The sequence below is a fragment of the Pseudophryne corroboree genome, chromosome 2, assembly GCF_028390025.1.
Source record: "Pseudophryne corroboree isolate aPseCor3 chromosome 2, aPseCor3.hap2, whole genome shotgun sequence".
In the NCBI taxonomy this organism is placed as follows: domain Eukaryota; kingdom Metazoa; phylum Chordata; class Amphibia; order Anura; family Myobatrachidae; genus Pseudophryne; species Pseudophryne corroboree.
This window is the reverse complement of record NC_086445.1, coordinates 400,897,369-400,915,912: the sequence shown is the minus strand read 5'-3', so window position 1 is coordinate 400,915,912 and position 18,544 is coordinate 400,897,369. Positions and strand designations below refer to the sequence as shown.

At 45.6% G+C, this 18,544-nt stretch overlaps 1 protein-coding gene across 1 annotated transcript in view; it reads right to left on the bottom strand.

Moving 5' to 3' along the window:
• The window catches only part of CFAP97D2 (CFAP97 domain containing 2), an 81,320-nt gene extending 63,053 nt beyond the window's left edge, over positions 1-18,267 (bottom strand). The window contains exons 1-2 of the mRNA XM_063953394.1: positions 18,094-18,267; positions 721-801 (exon numbers count right to left, since the gene is read on the bottom strand). Of these exons, the coding sequence (XP_063809464.1) occupies positions 721-801; positions 18,094-18,186 (174 nt within the window). The 5' untranslated portion in view covers positions 18,187-18,267. The remainder of the gene's footprint in view (positions 1-720; positions 802-18,093) is intronic.
• Positions 18,268-18,544: the final 277 nt, after the last annotated feature.

The window sequence follows — 18,544 nt, the reverse complement described above, 5'->3', positions numbered from 1 at the left end:
TCTCAAGTTCCTGGAAAAAGAGTGTCTCACTTGTCAGGAGGAACTGGGGACTTGGGTATCAGAGTTCAGGAGACAGAGCAATCCACCAACAAATATATAAAACTGCATATTAGGCGTGTGGAGCTTGAGCAAGGACCAGCTGCTTGAGGGCTGATATCTATGGTTCTGGGCATAGTAGAGACAAGCTGCCAGTGTCCACCGAAAGTGGAGAGTCCCAGCTTTTGAAATGTACCCTCATAAAAACTCTAAGTCATACAGAGCCCGAGATATCTGGCTGGGAAGAGCAATTAACAGGCTTGGATGGGGACCACTGCTTTGAAGTCGGATATCTCTGGTTCCCTAGGGCCGATATTAAAAAATCTGGTACCCCTGGAAAGAAGGGACCCTCCGCTATCAGTCTAGGGCCCTTATACTCCTGGGGCCCTTGGGCAAGAGCCCATTGAGCCCATACAAAAAGACGGCCCTGCGTTTATCCCTCCGCTGGTACCACACATGGGGGTATATTTACTAAAGTGTGGGTTTACAGAAGTGGAGATTTTGCCCAAAGCAACCAATCAGATTCTAGCTATTATTTTCTAGAAGGTGCTAGATATATAAGTAGAATCTGATTGGTTGTTTTGGCCAACATCTCTACTTCTGTAAACCTGCTCTTTAGTAAATATACTGTACCCTATAGTCTCTAAATAGAAAATAATGAAAAAGGATGAATACAGAAATTACCTTCAATTTCTTGAGTTTGAGATTGAGATGGACATATGTTTGAGGACTGTTTGTATCCACCATCGGTTTAGCTGACTGTACCTGAAACATACAAATCGCCATCACTATATTTACTGTGAAACGTACAGTCAATCTTTAGCTATGTAGCAGTACATTGGTTAACATACTTGTCAGGTAATTAAAATTAAAATAAATTAGTTAACAACAACAACATTTGTTGACATGTCTATTTTCTGATACTGACAATTAGTGGAAACATGCAAAGAGGACGGGCCCCCGCTGTGTCTTCAGCATCCTTTATAATCTATAAACACAGGAACTAAATCAAATAGCGGATATTGTAGCGTGAGACTTAATTTCTTACGATTTTTGTTGCAGTAAAATTATGTTTACACTATATATATTCATTTATCTATTTGTTGATTATTTTACTGCTTCCTTTCTACACTTGCAAAGCATTTGGATACAATATCTATGTTCTAGCTGTACTTTTGCTATTACACTAAATGCAGCTGATGACTCTGTAATTTTATACTTTGTGTATCCAAAGAATACTTTTGACTGCTCCTTTATTCAGTTTAAATTATGTGTTACATAAAGTATTGTAACTTAACAGGCAACAGTGTTGTATTTACAATTGCTAGTAAATTTGTGTATAGTTGCAATGCTGCTAAGCAACAATAATCACTCTCATGCTGTTTATTCTGGAAAGCTTTCTAGAGTATATTCTAACAAAATGATCTACTTAATTACATGATTCATGCTGCACTTTTTAATTGTTTATGTCTATCCATATTCCATATATGTAAATTAAGACAGAATACATACTCATATTTAAATTGAACATGTTAAAGAGGATGGATAATTACTGTGACAGGTTTACCTTTATCAAGTACAGATTCATAATTCCTGCAGTAAAAATTACTGATCCAGATTCAGAGGTGGACGTAGCAGAGCAGAGCAGTTATGGTAACGCTGAAGGTGGCATATTGGGGGTTATTCAGAGTCGATCGCAGCAGCAAATTTGTTAGCAGTTGGGCAAAACCATGGGGCTAATTCAGACCTGATCGCTGCTGTGCGTTTTCAGGTCTAAACTGTGCATGCGCCGCAGTGTGCATGTGCATGCCAGAGATGCTATCGGCATCTCAGCCAAACGCTCGCCTCTGCATGTTTGACAGGCAGAGGTGTTCGCTGGGCGGGAGGGGGTAAGACGGCGGCGTTGGGCAGCCATTTTGGGGGTGCGGTCCGGGCAACGCAGGCGTGCCCGGACCGTGCGGGAGGCAGGCTGCGGCAGCGGCGTGACATCACACGCAACCGCTGCGACCCGGGATGTGACAAGTAGCTCCCTGCCAGCGCGCAGGAGCTGCGCAAGTAAGGAGCTACTTGTCAGGTACAAAAGCATCGCCGCTGTGCAACGCTTTTGTACTTGTGCGGGGTGGGGGTAGGGCCTGACATGCGGGGCATCCCCCGAATGTAAGAGCAAATGATCATAGATGTGCTAAATTTCGCACATCTACGATCAACTCTGAATTACCCCCCATGTGCACTGCAGTTCGTACTTACCGACTTTATGGCTGTCTCTCTCCGGGAGAGAGCTGCCAGGTCAACTCAGCAGAGGGCGTGGCGGGGTAGTGACGAGCAGAGGGGAGTGGGACAGAGGCGGAATGGGGTTGGGGAGGGCTAGTGGCATGGCTGATGTAAAGCGTCATTTAAGCCACACCCCCACAGTGTAATGCCGCTATTATCGGCATTATACTGCAGGGGGCATGGCTTTGATGATGCGATTCAACAAGAATCGCGTCATCGACTGTCCGGACCACCCACTTTACTCACTAAGTAGGCGGCTGCGCAGGGGAAACCACAGAGATCGTTTCCTGCTTTTCCGGGGTGCCGGGAGGGTCACCCGATTTTCGGGAGCCTCCCGGCCATACCGGGAGAATAGGCAAGTATGCTGCAGGTGTGGCAGATATAACAATTGCAGAGAGAGTTACATTTGGGTGGGTTATTTTGTTTATGTGCAGGGTAAATACTGGCTGCTTTATTTAGATTTCAGAAAGATATAGGATTTGGGTGGACTGCGCACAGAAATGTGCTAACGTTACGGGGAGTGCTGCTTGTGTTTAACAAGTTGGTCCTACTTGTTAAAATAATGGTAAAGAAGCAGAGAATTTTTTCACACTGCGCTCACCCCCGGTTTTAGATTTGCATGTATCTAACCTGGTGTAATAAATGGTGAGATGCTTAATTGATTATCAAAGTGATATTTATTTTAATAACAATATTCCCGAATACTATGATTGCAATCTATTTGGCTGTGTAAAGCCTTCTTACTAGTTGTGCATAAGCATGCTTGATTCTAGGTATAATGATGAAGTCCATAAACAGTGAAAATATGAATACAGAAATGAATTGAAAAAATGGAAAAATGAAAAAAATGAAAACAATGAAAAAAAATGAAAAAAATGATGAAAAAAATGTAAAAAATGAAATGAAAAAATGAATGAATGAAAAAACGAAGAAAAAATGAAAATGGAGAAAAGTGTCTATTTGATATAATTCAAACCGCGGCGTCCCGCTGGTGTGAACTGAGTGCACTTGTTTAAAATGACATTCTGCTACTGACAATTATACAGCAGTGGAAGGTGTGTGAGAATGAAAGGGGACTCTGGACTGGTCTGCCTCCCCCTGCTTCTGCCGCCGTCACTGTGACTGTGTTCTGTCACAGGTCGGAGGCTTGTCCGCCTGGGTTCGGTGCCTGTCTTGGAGGGGGAGATGCACGCACTGCGACCACTCTCAGAGTGGTTCGTTGCCGCACTTCCCCCACCTACAGAGACTCACCTCAGATCTCCTTCTCCCTTGCTGGATGTGTCAGCGGCAGGCTGTCTCCTCGATGCTTGGCCGTCGTCCGTGATCTGCAGACACTTCCTGGTCTTCAGTCACGTGACCGGGTTCCGTCTCTTGTTCCGCTCCTTCTGTTCGGTCGTGCAGCTGTTGTGGATGGTGTAGGGAAATGCTCCAACGCGTTTCGGCCCTTGGGGGCCTTCCTCTGGGAGAAAGAGTGTATGTAATTTCTCCTGTGGTGAAGAAATAAATAGGCTGATCTGTGGTTCCTTCGCTCTGATTGGATATCGTGCTTCATGTTATGAGAGGCAGTTGTTCTTGTCAATCACACTGTGTGCCCAATGAGAATGACAAGACATGTGATTAGTCTTTATTTAGATTTCAGTTTGAACACACCCCACTCAAATCTAACTCTCTGTGACCATGTTATATCTGCCCCCCCCCCCCCCCCCCTGCAGTGCACATGGTTTTGCCCAACTGCTAACAAATTTGCTGCTCAACTCTGAATTAGGCCCCTGCCTGCATCTCATCACGGGCCTGACTCAGACATGGACGCAGTAGCACAGCCTCTGCTTACAAAGCCACAAAATATCCTAATGCTGAAGGATGCGTCTTGTATAAACAGACTTCCCCTGGAGGCTTCTGTGATCCGCTGCTGCTTGTGAAAACGCAGCATCAGATCACTGTGTGTGAACATCCGTCATCTGAGTTACCGTCAGGTTACGCAAGATGGCTGGTGTTTCATGTGGCCAGCACCAGTGAAGGATGCAGCCAAGGATGCAGCCAGTGGCTTCGGTACACCCAGTTTTTTAGAATGTTGGCTTCTGCCACCCCTTCCCCTACTGATGTAACTATAAATTAGCCCTCCCCCCGCCCAAATAGTTTCAGGCGTACCCCTCCCCTACATCCCATGGTACCTGCTCATTGTCAGGGGATTCCCTGGCTGCCTCAGGTCTGTGGTCCAGTCGCACCTGTTCTGCTTGTTGTCAGGGGATCTGCTCATTGTCAAGAGATCTCCCCCCTCCGGCCGTCACGGGCCTATGAAGATGCTGGGTCACTTGTGGGCACTGGGGGGTCTGCGAGGGCTTTTGTTACCATACTGCTGGGACCTAGAGAAACTTCTCTATGGTCCTGTTGTGCCTGCCCCCATTAAAAATGTCCCTCCCAAAATGCCCACCGCCTCCTCTAGCATCCTTATTAACTGTCTCCTCTGAGATGGTAGTCATTTTGGGAGGGTCATTTTCAATGGGGGCAGGCGCATCAGGAAGAGAAGTTTCTCTAGGTCCAGGTAGTTGTGTAACCACAAGCCACCAAGCACCTCCAAGCCACCATGGGCAGGGCCGGCTCCAGGCCTACTAGCACCCTGAGCGAAAACATGTAAAAGCGCCCCCCCCCCCCCCCATTATGCGCGCGCCGATGGCGCGCGCGTCCCAGGGAAAGTGGGCGTGACCTCTTGAAAAGTGGGCGTGGCCTCAGAACTTCTTATTATTAGATTATAAATAAATATGTTTTCACACCCCCTCTACGCACACAATTAGCAGCCTTACACATAACAGCCACAGTAGTGTTCCTTACACACAATGTCTCCAGTATAGTGTCAGATACACATAATGTCTCCAGTATAGTGCCAGATACACAATGTGCAGTGCCAGATAGACATGATATGCCCCCCAGCAGTGCCAGCTACACACAATATGCCCCCCAGCAGTGCCAGCTACACGATAGTGTTCACTTTTTAGGGCAGGGAGGGCACATTTTTAAGTTAGGAGGGCAAAATGATGTACATACTGTAATGCTTGGTGCTCATCTACCTACATGGTAAAGCATGGACAGTGCTAGCCGAAGGCGCGCAGCAAAAATTTAGGGGCGTTGCTTCGTGGGGAAGGTGCGTGGCCACATAATAGTGGCAATTCGCATTACACCACACAGTAGTGCAGTTAATACACACTGCACCAGGTAGAACCTCCTAGACACTTTGCGCCAGGCAGAGCACGTTAGACACTTTGCGCCAGGCAGAGCACGTTAGACACTTTGCGCCAGGCAGAGCACGTTAGACACTTTGCGCCAGGCAGAGCACGTTAGACACTTTGCGCCAGGCAGAGCACGTTAGACACTTTGCCTAGCCACAGACGCCTAGCGGGAACACTACATGATATGCTCCCCAGCCCTGCCAGCTACACATGACATGCCCCCCAGCAGTGCCAGCAACACATGACATGCCCCCCAGCAATGCCAGATACATAAATGGCCACACAGTGCCAGATATGTAGATACAGAAAAGCCCCCACAGTGCTAGATAAATGCCCCCACAGTGCCAGATAAATGTCCCCACAGTGCCAGATAAATGTCCCCACAGTGCCAGATAAATGCCCCCACAGTGCCAGATAAATGCCCCCACAGTGCTACATAAATGCCCCCACAGTGCTACATAAATGTCCCCACAGTGCCAGATAAATGCCCCCACAGTGCCAGATAAATGCCCCCACAGTGCCAAATAAATGCCCCCACATTGCCAGATAAATGTCCCCACAGTGCCAGATAAATGCCCCCACAGTGCCAGATAAATGCCCCCACAGTGCTACATAAATGCCCCCACAGTGCTACATAAATGCCCCCACAGTGCTACATAAATGTCCCCACAGTGCCAGATAAATGCACCCACAGTGCCAGATAAACGCCCCCACAGTGCCAGATAAATGCCCCCACAGTGCCATCCATAAATGATTCACTCAGCCCCCCCCCCCCCAAATACCTGCGGCGTTGGAGGGGGAGGAGTACTGCTGTCCGGGTGCGGCAGTGCAGGTCCGGGTCCGGGTGCGGCAGTGCAGGTCCGGGTCCGGGTGCGGGGGTGCTGGCGGGCGGGCGGCCAGGAAGCCTCCAAGTCCAAGGCGCTTGAGTGCGCTGTGCGCGCTGCGCAGCGCCGGCGTCTGACGTTAGACACCGGCGCCGTTCAGCGCGTATAGCGCACTCAAGTCACACAATGCTGCAGAGCAGGGCCGGCTCCATGTTCGAATATGGCGGCGCCAGCGCGCGGCGCCCATTAAGGGTGGCGCCCTGCGCGGCCGCTCTATTCGAACATGCCTAGAGCCGGCCCTGACCATGGGGTATGCAGTGGTTATTGGAAAGCCACTGCTTTCACCTCCCTTATGGGGCATTGATGCTATGGAACCATCATCGCAGACAGAAATCTGCACATACACAGTACTGATCCTGCACACACTGGCGGATTTAGAGGGGGGTGAAGAGGGCGATTGCCCCCCATAACATGCAGGAACATCCATGCGTACTTACTGATCTTGTTACAGTTCTGGGCAGTCTGTCAGTCCACCGTTACTCTAGATAACATGAGGCTAAGCCAGGACAAAGCCGACTAATAGGATTGCTACCCTGGCAGCCAGTAGAGTGCAGGGCAGCAGTGACAGGCACCAATGGCATGGCAGTGACCACTTCCTAGGACGCTACAGTGAGTGAGAGGGGTTGCTGATACTGGCGCACCTCATACAGGGAAGTTTCTTGTGTCAAGCAGCAGTAGGAGGCCCAGCCCCAATCCTGGTGCCCATCTGCCTCCACAGTCCCCTGGCACTGGTGGCAGCCCCATCCCATAGCTGGCACAACACTGCAGGCCCAGTGCACCGCAGCACACAGCCATGGCCAGCCAGGAAATACCATGCAGACAGCAAGTGAGAGGAAAGCAGCAGAGCGGCATTCATACAAAATCCAAAGTGCTGAGAGGGCTGCTGGAGGTCGGGAGGTGAGCAACAGAGAGTCTTCAATCTGGTGAGCACTGGAAAGTCGCAGGACACTGGCTCCTGCGACTGGTAACTATAGAATCCGGGGGAGGGGGGATTTTTGCGGCGGGGTAGTAGCGACGGCTGGCGGCGCATGCACAGTAGGACATTGGGGTATCTTTTACGGGAATAATACCCCGATGACGCTGCGGAGAGGCCCGCAAGCTCTGTCTCTGCATGCGATAATTGATACATCCATGCAATGTACTCAATTATCGCAGGGCGAGTTTGGTCTAGTTTATGGTGATAAATAGACTTTTTAGTCTTCCTGCAGGTCACCTTACACTAGTTACTGTACCCTGCTCTTCCTGAGCATCCCCCATCATGCACTGTAGCAGCAGGTACATGTGCCTGGGCAGCTGCAGTACCTCATGCCTTTAACTTGACGAGGGCAGTCTCTCTCTCTCTCTCTCTCTCTCTCTCTCTCTCTCTCTCTCTCTCCCTCCCTCCCAGACGGGATGATCACAGGGAAGTGCACACACAGTGTACTTATGCCTGGTACTGCTGAGAGACAGATGCAGGATCCTGCCCTTACTGGGCCAGACTCTTGAGTTGCATGCAGCTCTGCTCTGTGGACCTATCCCACAATCTTTAGCATCTGCGGCTACATAATGTCACATTCACCAACTATGGGCAGTTTACAGTTATTTACACCTCAGCTGCATATCCACTTGCAGCCTAAGCTAGGAACACATTATACAAGTTTTAGGCTGATTTGGCAGTAATTGGGGTGATCCGCCTTTTTATTTTTGTGTGTAGGCAGGAATGTTTTGCATAAACACCTATAAAATGGTCAAAACAACTATTTAAGTCCTTGACATTAGTTCCTACCCAAATGGAGCTTGTAATCGATGTTAACTATCACATGGAAACCAGAGCTCAAAAGAGTGGGGACTGCAAATGGAGGCTGGGAGTGGGAGGAGGTATGAGTAGAGAAGGAGGAGTCACAATTAATTCTTAAACCGCCCCCCCCCCCCCCCCCCCTCACCTTAATGAAAAGTCTAGATCCGCCCCTGCCTGCACATGTGCTGATCTGAAAACTTTGGAGATGTAAATAAACCACCATGTTTGCATACATCTCTGAATCTATCTCCACTATCAGCAACGTCGCGTTGAACATCAGAGCAACCCATAGGTTGATCAGAATGTTCACCGAAAGTAAGCTCCAAAGCCAGTGAATTTGCGTCAGAAGACACAGTCACTGCCTTTGGCATGCTCCTAAAAAGCCAGCGATACGGCAGGCCAAAGTGCTCCTCTGAACAAATTCCAGGGGAGGAGAATACACAGCATTAATGTTAGCACTGGATGGAACATGAGTACTACTTACAAACATAGAATTTGACATCAGATAAGAACCACTTGGCCCATCTAGTCTGTCACTTTTTTTATCCTTTTGTTCTCCTCATCCCTATTTGATCCTTAGAGGTCTATTCATGAAGAAGTAAAAAGAGTGGAGAACTGTGCCAGTGGAGACATTGCCCATGACAACCAATCAGCTTTGAAGTAACATTTATCATGTGCATTCTCTAAAATTATTTATAGCAGCTGATTGGTTGCTATGGGCAGCTTCTCCACTGGCTCACTTCTCCACTCGTTTCACTGCTTCATGAATAAACCTGTTAGTCCTTTGTAAGGAAAATCATATGCCTATCCCAAGCATGTTTAAATTGCTCTACTGTCTTAGCCTCTACTACCTCTGACAGGAGGCTTTTCCACTTATCCACTACTATTGCTGTGAGGTAATTTTTCCTTAAATTTCCCCTGAACCTCCCTCCCTCCAGTATTTAGTCTAGTATGAGCTCTGTGTGCATGTGTTTCTATAGGGATCAATGTTCCCGCTTCCATATTGTACAACCTTGTACTGTTCAGGTGGCCTTGTCTGCACATAGACATGTATTTTGCCACACATACTGCGAAAGCATCGTAATATAGGCAGATTAACCCAAAATGACCATGTTTGTGGCCACAAAATGATCATGATCACCAACAGCAATTAAACTCAGGTATGCTTGAAGAGGCGGTTGGCATGTGACTGCTGTCTCTGTGTGAAATCATTTGCTGACAGCAGTATTATATGAGATTCTTGGCCTGATTTTGAGTCGCACGCAGTGTCAATGTGTATGGCGTAACCTTCCGCAGCTATGCATGCACAAAAATCATGCATTACAATGTGTACACACAGGGACGCACTCGCAGTTGAGATGCACTGTGTCCAAAATGTATTATAAATGTATTGGGTGTTCCTGGGTGTTGACCAGGAGATGGCTATATTCGGACTGTCTTATGGGGTGTTCTGGGAGTCTTGTGGACGTGTTGCTGAACTGGTTGCGGACTCACTGAATCTCTCTATTTGGAGGCGATACTCTGACGGAGATTGTTCATCTAGCAAGTTTTGATGGTGCAACCAATGGTTGCATCTAAACTGGGCTTCCCAGTCTTGCACAGCCAGATGCACGCTTGTACACCACGGAAAGGGCTAATACTAGCATTAGCATAATGCCACAGATGTGACTACGACAAAAGACACTATAGTGGACTCAGCAATGTGCCAATCAGGGTCAGCCCCTCTGTCTGAAAACTGTATGCAAACATCCAAACATCCAAACTTGCTACTTACATCTGTGGCTAAATGGATGCTGCCACTCTGTGCTTGGGCCAGTTACAGAACTGGCCTGCATGTGGTAAGCTTAATACATATAAGGTTGCTGGGTAGAAATAATGTACAGGACTAAACATATTACATTATGGCAGTAAGAACTTCAGTACTGTACGTACAGTATTACAGTATATATTTTTGTTCCATGTTGTCAATCATAACAACAAAGTTTTACCACATGGTTTTTCAAATATACAGCAAATAGAGTAAAAGTTGACATCCTGACATATTTAACATTGGAAAATAATGTATGTATACTGTACATTGAATTAGAAATTTTACATTTACGTATTTATTTATTTCATATTTTTCATGTTTCAAAAGAATCGCTGAAAGGCAATTCTGGTGTAAAGGAAAATGCAGTCCTAACCATAGCACTGTTATTTAGGTAATGAGCCCAAACATCTGATTGCTTCTTAAGACCACACAACCCTTTTCATTTTCACCAGTATACAGAAATGTTTCCAATTATGGGCCTAATTCAGACCTGGTCACTGTGCTGCAAGTTTGCAGAGGTCTGCCATCAGATAGTCGCCGCCCAGGGAGAATGAAAACCTGCCCCGTGCAAGTGTGCGAATGCATGTGTATGCCGTGCAAAAATTCCGCCAGACCGCAGACATCTGCCAATCCGTCCACAACTCACTCATCATCTAATGATTTTTCCAGTCTGTGCGTAGCCCAGGACTTACTCCTACAGTGCGATACAAACAGGCTGATTGATCAGGGCCTGAGCTGACGTCACACACCCGCCCTGAAAACGCTTGGGAACGCCTGCGTTTTTCCTGACACTCCCTGAAAATGGGCAGTTACCACCCACAAACGTCTTCTTCCTGTCAATCACCTTGCGAACACCTTTGCGATGCATACACATGCGCAGTCATTCGATAATTGCCCGCTGTGAAAATTTCACACAACAGCGATCAGGTCTGAATCGGGCCCAATATACAACAACAACATATTGACACCTGTAGACAGGGCCGGTGCAAGGTTACTCGGCACCCTAGGCAAAACTTCTGCCTTCTGCCCCTTCCCCCTACCCATCCTTCAGATGAAAGGCATGCTGCTCTCACCCCCTCCCCCCTACTCTGTTAAATGTCTGCTGTTCTATCCCCCCAAAATCTGTGTGCATGCTGCTGCTCATCCCCCCAGACTGTGTGCATGCCTGCTCCTTATCTCCTCCCCCCACCCTGTCACCACACCGCTGCTCTCGCCCTCTTTCCTTATCAATGCAGAGAATGCACTGTGCAGCCACCTTACCTGCAGGCTGCAGTGCAGAGTTGGAACTGAGTAGTCTGTGAAAGAGCCTGGAATGAAGAGCAGTGCTGCATGTCACCCCCAGCCAGGACTCCAGGAGCTGTCAAAGTTACTGCCTGTGCCGGGTGGAGGTGGAGCTGGAGGCTGCAATACGGGAGCTTAGCAGTCACGGCTACTGTAAGATACGAGTTCTGGGGGATTGCAGTGGCTGTGAAAGGTAGGACTATGCTACCTTTTTTAGGCAGCTGCAGCAGGCCGCCCCCTCAGGTCCCGGCGCCCCTAGGCAGCTGCCTAAAGCTGCCTAGTGGAAGCTCCGGCCCTGCCTGTAGACAGAGTCAAGTTACCTCCCAGTAGACAGAACCTAATTTGTTCTGATAAAAGTTAAATTAAACTGAGCAGACTATGGGGACGTGGTGGTATTCTGTGAAAATATAGGGACTGCAATGGAAAGGGATTTCTCTGTGATATCACTGTTGCTAATAGGAGGAAGTGGCGATAACCCCTTTCTCTGGCAAAAAGCTGCTTCATAAATAGACCCCATAGTTTTACAATTTGCAACGGTAAAAATTGTACTTTAAATTTGTTTTAGGAATTCTCATTAGTCTGTTTAAAAGTATTAGGAATAATGTATCAATAAATGGATTATTAGGGGTATATTTAATAAAGTGCAGGTTTATAAAAGTGCACATTGCCCATAGCCACTAATAGAAGTAGAAGAAGTAGAGATGTTGCCCAAAACAACCAATCAGATTCTACTTATCATTTATCTAGCACCTTCTAGAAGATAATAGCTACAATCTAATTGGTTGCTGTGGGCAACATCTCCACTTTTATAACCCCAAACTTTAATACATATATACACCTTATAATATAATACATCATTTTTATTGTTCAATATACAAATTAAATACAAATATTAGCAAACAGTGTTAAATGCACATGCACCTAGCTAGAGTTATTATTATTTAAAAACATTTTTACATTTATGAAGTTGCTCAATCATTTTTTAATATTACATTGAAAATGCAACTTTTTAATTAATATATATTGATATCTTCCACTGATAATACCGATCAGCTAGTTTACAGTAGTCACTGTCGCTCTTGACACTGATGTGTGTAATGATGTATATTGTGTAGTGTTCCCATGGAGCTAGTGTAAAGATGCCCTTTAGGAACATTAATAGTCATAGTGTCACTTTGAAGTGACAAATAAAAGCTGCAGGACAAGACTTCCTCCTTCCATGAGTGCTGTGAAAAAAAAACAATTTGCATTCTCCTTGTGTTGTCTTAGAAATAGATTTCCCTCAGGCATGTGTCAGCACCAGTATTACTAATAAAGGGATTTCCACATACACAGGACCCAGACCTCTGTGGCAAATGATATACAGGATCAATTGAGTAACAGCCTGCAGATTTCATATTATCTTATATCTGAAAAATGGAGAATGGTTTTTGGATTCAATTGAATTTCAGGCAAAATACATATAACAATAGAACAATAGAGCTAAGATACAGAACAATTTTAGCTAAGATACAGTTTTGTAAGGGTTCTTTAAAACAAAGAACAAAACAGGCAATTAGTTGTATGAAAGAGGATAATTATGTTAAAAGTAGAGTTTAAAAAATTGCCACATGCAGAGAGTGGGAAACATTGCTGATATTCACACTTAGTAGTTATATCTGGTACACTGACATAACACTTATCTGCCTCTTGCCACTTTAGTCAAAGAACTCAACGCGCAAACCAAGTCAGCCGGGAAGAAGTCATACAGTGTTTGAAGAATTAGTTCTTGTGTACGTCTGTTATTATATACTGTAAATGTCACTAACCACACTACCACAGTTATCATAACTGACACATTATCAGTAAATGCTATTCAGTAAAATAGAAGTAGTGACAGGTTTCAGTTCACAACCATCGTACTTAAAGCAGGACTGAGATCTAAGTGAGATTGATTCGAACATTTAATAAATGTTTTTAAGCCCAATAAATGTTTTTAAGCCCATGAAACACAAAATCAATTTTGGTCCTGCCATGCACCTTGATTATTTTTTTTTTAGGACAATACTAACTCTATATAATAGAAAGGCTAACGCTGCTCCTCACCTCTATGGGGAATTCAAGTGTCTTCACACCGGCACCAATAGATGGCGCCCGACAAAGCAATTCAAGTGTTGGTCCATTCAGGCGCACACAGCAGCCAGCGCCGACATTGCTGTTATGTGGTTCAGTCATTTTGATGGGATAGTAGCTAGTTAAGTTGATAAGACCATAGAACCGTATTGTGAACTCTTCACTTATAGGAAAGCACCTTTGCCATAAAGTGCTATATGTTTACAGGAACTTGAATGCCCCTGAACTTCAGTTTTAAGTAGGAATAGTATTGATGAGGAGATGAGATGAAAACAACATCGTAGGAGGTGTCGGGATCGGTATGGGATCCCGGCGTACGGGATGTCGACTGTCACTATACGATAGCGGCACCCCGACCGCCACAATGCCGACAGCCGGCGAGTGCATCAAGGCTCCTTGCGGGCTCGCTGCACTCGCCACACTGTGGGCACGGTGGCTCGCTTCGCTTGCCACAGGTTCTATTCTCCCTCTATGGGTGTCGTGGACACCCATAAAATTGTGAAAAACTAGTGTCGACCTTTTGACATGCCGACCTAGAACATGTCGACCTAGAGATCCTGTCGACCTAGTTACTGTCGACCAATAGTGGTCGACCTAGAGACCGGATACCGGTTTAGGCGCAGAATACAAGGGTGGAATAAATAAGGAATAGGCAATGGTCAGAACAAAGTCTAGTAACAGGCCGAGGTTAGTGGCATTCTGCAGTCAGTAACTAAGCATCAACCTATGGTCACAGCAGAAAGGTGCACACAGGAAAACGCAGGTTTGGCACACCAACAGTCAGGGGTGTAACTATAGTGGGCACAAATGTTGCTGTTGCTTTGGAGCCCACCTCTACTGCATCCATCAGACATTGGCATCAGTGCAGAATGCCACTGTAAGAACAATTCACACAGTAGTGAATACAGAAAGGGACAGTGTACAAACTACTTGCCATGTGTATTGTATGCACTAGATTGTGGCAAGCAGTTTGAAGACTAAAGGCCCGTATTCACGGGCCAATGTGGGAGAGATGTGTGCTGAGTGAACCGCTCAGCACACATCTCTCCCACCGCTCTGCACAGCGTGATGTGTGCTGAGCGTGCGGGGGGAGATGGGGGGGGGGGGCGCGCTCATTTCACCCAGCTGGTGAAATGAGCAACCTGCTAGATTGGCCTGCATGGCAGGCCAATCTAGCAGCAGCGATAGCGATGCGCGGGGCTGTGCATCGCTATCCCTGTGAGGGGTACACACGGAGCGATCATGCTTAAAATCTAAGCAATCTAGTCACATTGCTTAGAATATCGCTCCGTGAGTACCCCCCTTAACCCTTTCTACCAGCCCACTGCCTCCCAGTGGATGGTGCGCAGCAGATTCAACACGAGAAGCACAAAGGGAATAAGAGAGCTGCCTAGGTGAAGCAGTGCGGTAAGCAGGAGACCCTCAACAACCAGTAAGGATAGTGTGTGGCATAATGTGAACCGGGGTCACTGTGTGGCATAATGTGAACTGGGATACTACAATGCTGCATAATGTGAACTTAATCATATTTACAGTACACACAAACATATATATATATATATATATATATATAATGACTGAATTTGAGCAGAAAGATCTCTGAAAATTCTGTACATATAGCGTACAGCACACAGAAGCGTCACTGTACAAGAAAACACTTGGCAACTGACAGAGCGGTTACTGACTGTTCTCAGTGGCTTCTCTCCCACAGAATGTACAGAATTTCATTGTTACAGGGTCTGACATTAAAATTGAATGACACAGTATAGCCATAGATGGTGAGTTTGGCAGAGCCCACTATGACATATACATAGCCCAAACCTGCTGCAACCATGCATTCGTTCTGATTCCAAGCTTCAATATATCACCAATTTGAGGGGTTTTTTAGTACAAAAAGCACTACAACACTGAATGCCTGATTATAAGTCGCATGCTATGTCATTGCCGGACATACTAGTTGTGTGCACTGCCGATGCATTCTGTTTGCGAGTTGCAGATGCGATTTCCTGACACACGCACAACAATGAAAATTAATTGGTCGGTGGTTGGAATGTGGCTATTGAGATGATCCGTCTTATGGGAATGTTGTGGGTGTTTTGCTAAAATGTTTGCATACACAACAGACACTTATTCCATCACAAAGGAGGCCACAATCAGACAGAAAATCTGCTCCTGCCATAGGGCTGGTGCAAGTTTGGATGATGCGTCTAAAGATGCACCAAGCGGTATGGTCAGTGACCAGCAAAAGAATCAGGCCATAAATGTTTGTGTAGTTACATTTTTGAGTATGAAGTATTTGTTTTTGTTTTTTGTTTTTTTTATGGAAACTCTTTATATTGAAGTCATATTATTTCTTGCTGGGAAAAAATAAATATGATTGTAGGAAAGAGAAATTAATTTACTATTCATTGTAATTAGCCTAAGTTTGGAAACATTCCTAATTAAATCTAATAATACTAGAGAATGGAGAGAATGAGATGAGTAACGTCCCTTAAGTATAATGTAGTAATGGCTGCTGCCACATTTTAAGTTAGTTTGGATGTGAATAGAATTATCAGCCCATTATTGTAAATTCAGCATTGATCTACTTTCCCGTCCTGCTATTACTATAGCTCTGTACAAAATATTTGTGGAATTGTTAGTAAAATATTTCCAATAATTGGCAAGACATGCTAATGATATAACACATAGGACCTGATTCAGAAGTGGACAAAAATCGTCTCCTGCTGTGATTTCGGTCACAGTGGATCTGAGAACATATACTAACACCACAGGAGCTGTCTTTTGTAATAAGATGCCCACTGGCAGCTTCTCAAGTCCATCACTTGCATCCAAAGACGCAGCATTGGTTGCACCATTGGACAGTCACAACTGAGACCATATTATACCACACACTGCAATGCCCTTGATACATTAAATCTCCACATTACGGCAGACAAGAGTCCCCATTTCACACATTATGGCAGGTGTCCCCATTTTACACATTGAGAGAGAGAGAGAGAATACTTACAGAGGCGATTACCGCTCTTTGGCCCGCCTCACCAGTCGCTCCTCGCGCCGGCCTTTCCCTCTTCCTAACTTGGATCCCTCTCTGTACTCCCCATGCTGGGGGCCATCCATCACAGGGCAAGGCCGCTCAGCATACTACCTGCCGCCCACCAACTGTGACCACGCTCTAACTGCGATCGCACCATAATTAGTGCTTGGCAGAAACTAGGTAAGACCCTGCCGGTGCAGCCATTTTTCCCTATCGGAGCGTCTGCGTGTGACAACATGCAGCCGACAGGCCCCCATTTCCCTCGTGCTGCCCACACAACAGTAAGCGAACGCAACCCACCTGCCCCGCAAACGCCTCTGCCTGTCATTCAGGCAGAGGCATTCGCAGTTAATGCGATCCAATTGCATTAACTGCAAGCGCAGGATGGGACCAGAGCGTGCGCGCTACCCACCACCCTCAAAAATTGCGGTCACATCATGTTTGCAATGTGACCTGAATAAGGCTCTAAATCCACACTGCCACCGCCATCTCAAGACTACTATGGCACATGCACAGTATGGCTCAGACGCATGAGCAGTAGACATGTATTATTTGGTATTATTTAACTTTCGCCATTTTTCATGCAATCAAAATATTGTTTATAAACACTAGCAATATATATTACATAGCACCCATATTTTATAATTTAAATATGTACTGTATAAGTGACAACACAGATAATTAGGTAAGTGATATAAGTGATATGAAGGCATACAGCAGACTAGATGAAAAGTGAATACAATTTGAACGGGTGTAATATAAATCGCCGGCGCTTGGGATCCCGGTGCCCAGCATACTGGCGCCAGGACCCCGACCGCCGAAATGCAGACAGTGTGGAGAGCGCAAAAGAGCCCCTTACGGGCTCACTGCGCTTGCCACGTTGCGGGCGCAGTTTATTCTCCCTCCTGGGGTGTCGTGGACACCCCAAGAGAGAGAATAGTTGACGGTATACCAGCAGTCGGGATTCCGGCGCCGGTATGCTGAGCGCCGGGATCCCAATAGCTGGTGTATCAAGTGCCACCCATTTGAACAGACTTAAAAGAAATCTACAAGTCTGACAATTTACAGACTTACACATTACACGTTTATAGGTCAAGAAGGATATATGTGGCAGCAACATGCAGCTGTGCAATTGCGTATATATGCGTGTACGCCATCTGAGCAAAATGACTCAACATATGCTGCACAAACTGGCATAGTACTCACTACATCAGTACCAAAATGTTCATTTTATTGATATAAGGAGGACAGTCATTTATATTTAAAATGCAATTTATCAGCTTGGTGCTGAGACTGAGCATTATAATTAGCAAAGGCTTCTGAACTTGCTATGAAAGACAAGCTGTTTATTCAGCGAATCACCTTGTAGCCAGAACAGTAGGTTTGTTTGTTTTTTAAATTGATTTGTACATATCCACTCATGGAATTTCAACAGTCATTCAGCTTCATTGAGAAACAAGTGTTAAATGCTTTTTATTTTTTATAACAACCTCAGAAATGTTGCCAATATTAAACAATACAAACTAAATTCATGAAAATACTTGGATTATATATAATGCAACTAAAAATTTATATTGTGATACATACAGGTCAAAGATCTCAGAGAAACCAAGTGTGTGAAATTAGTTAATTTGCTTTATTATTATAACTAGCTAACATACCTTTCTCTTATGCTCATCATAGTAGGTTTTGTCCCATTTCTGCTGCAAGTATTTATTACCACATGGTAATATTGGCTGATAGGCTCTGTGCATCCTGACAGTGAAGCTTAGCTACCTCCCCAGCCTGCAAACTTTGAAATGAGTGACTGAGACAGAGGATCAGAGCCTGGGGAGAGAAACCCTGGAGACAGTGGTGTGTTTGAGGCAGGTCATGTGGTGGTTGTCATGACATTGGTATTAAGGAGAAAAATGAATAGCTTGTGCTTGGTAGCATTTCAAACATTGTGGCTGTAGATCAGCAAACAAAGCCTGTATATGGGAGCCTAAATCCACCAAGTCACTGCATAATAGAACATTGCTATCACATCAATCCTGCACACAGACTGACACAGGTGAAAGCTCCTATTAAACGGACATGTGCATGTAGCAGTTTCTTATGAGACAAAAGAGT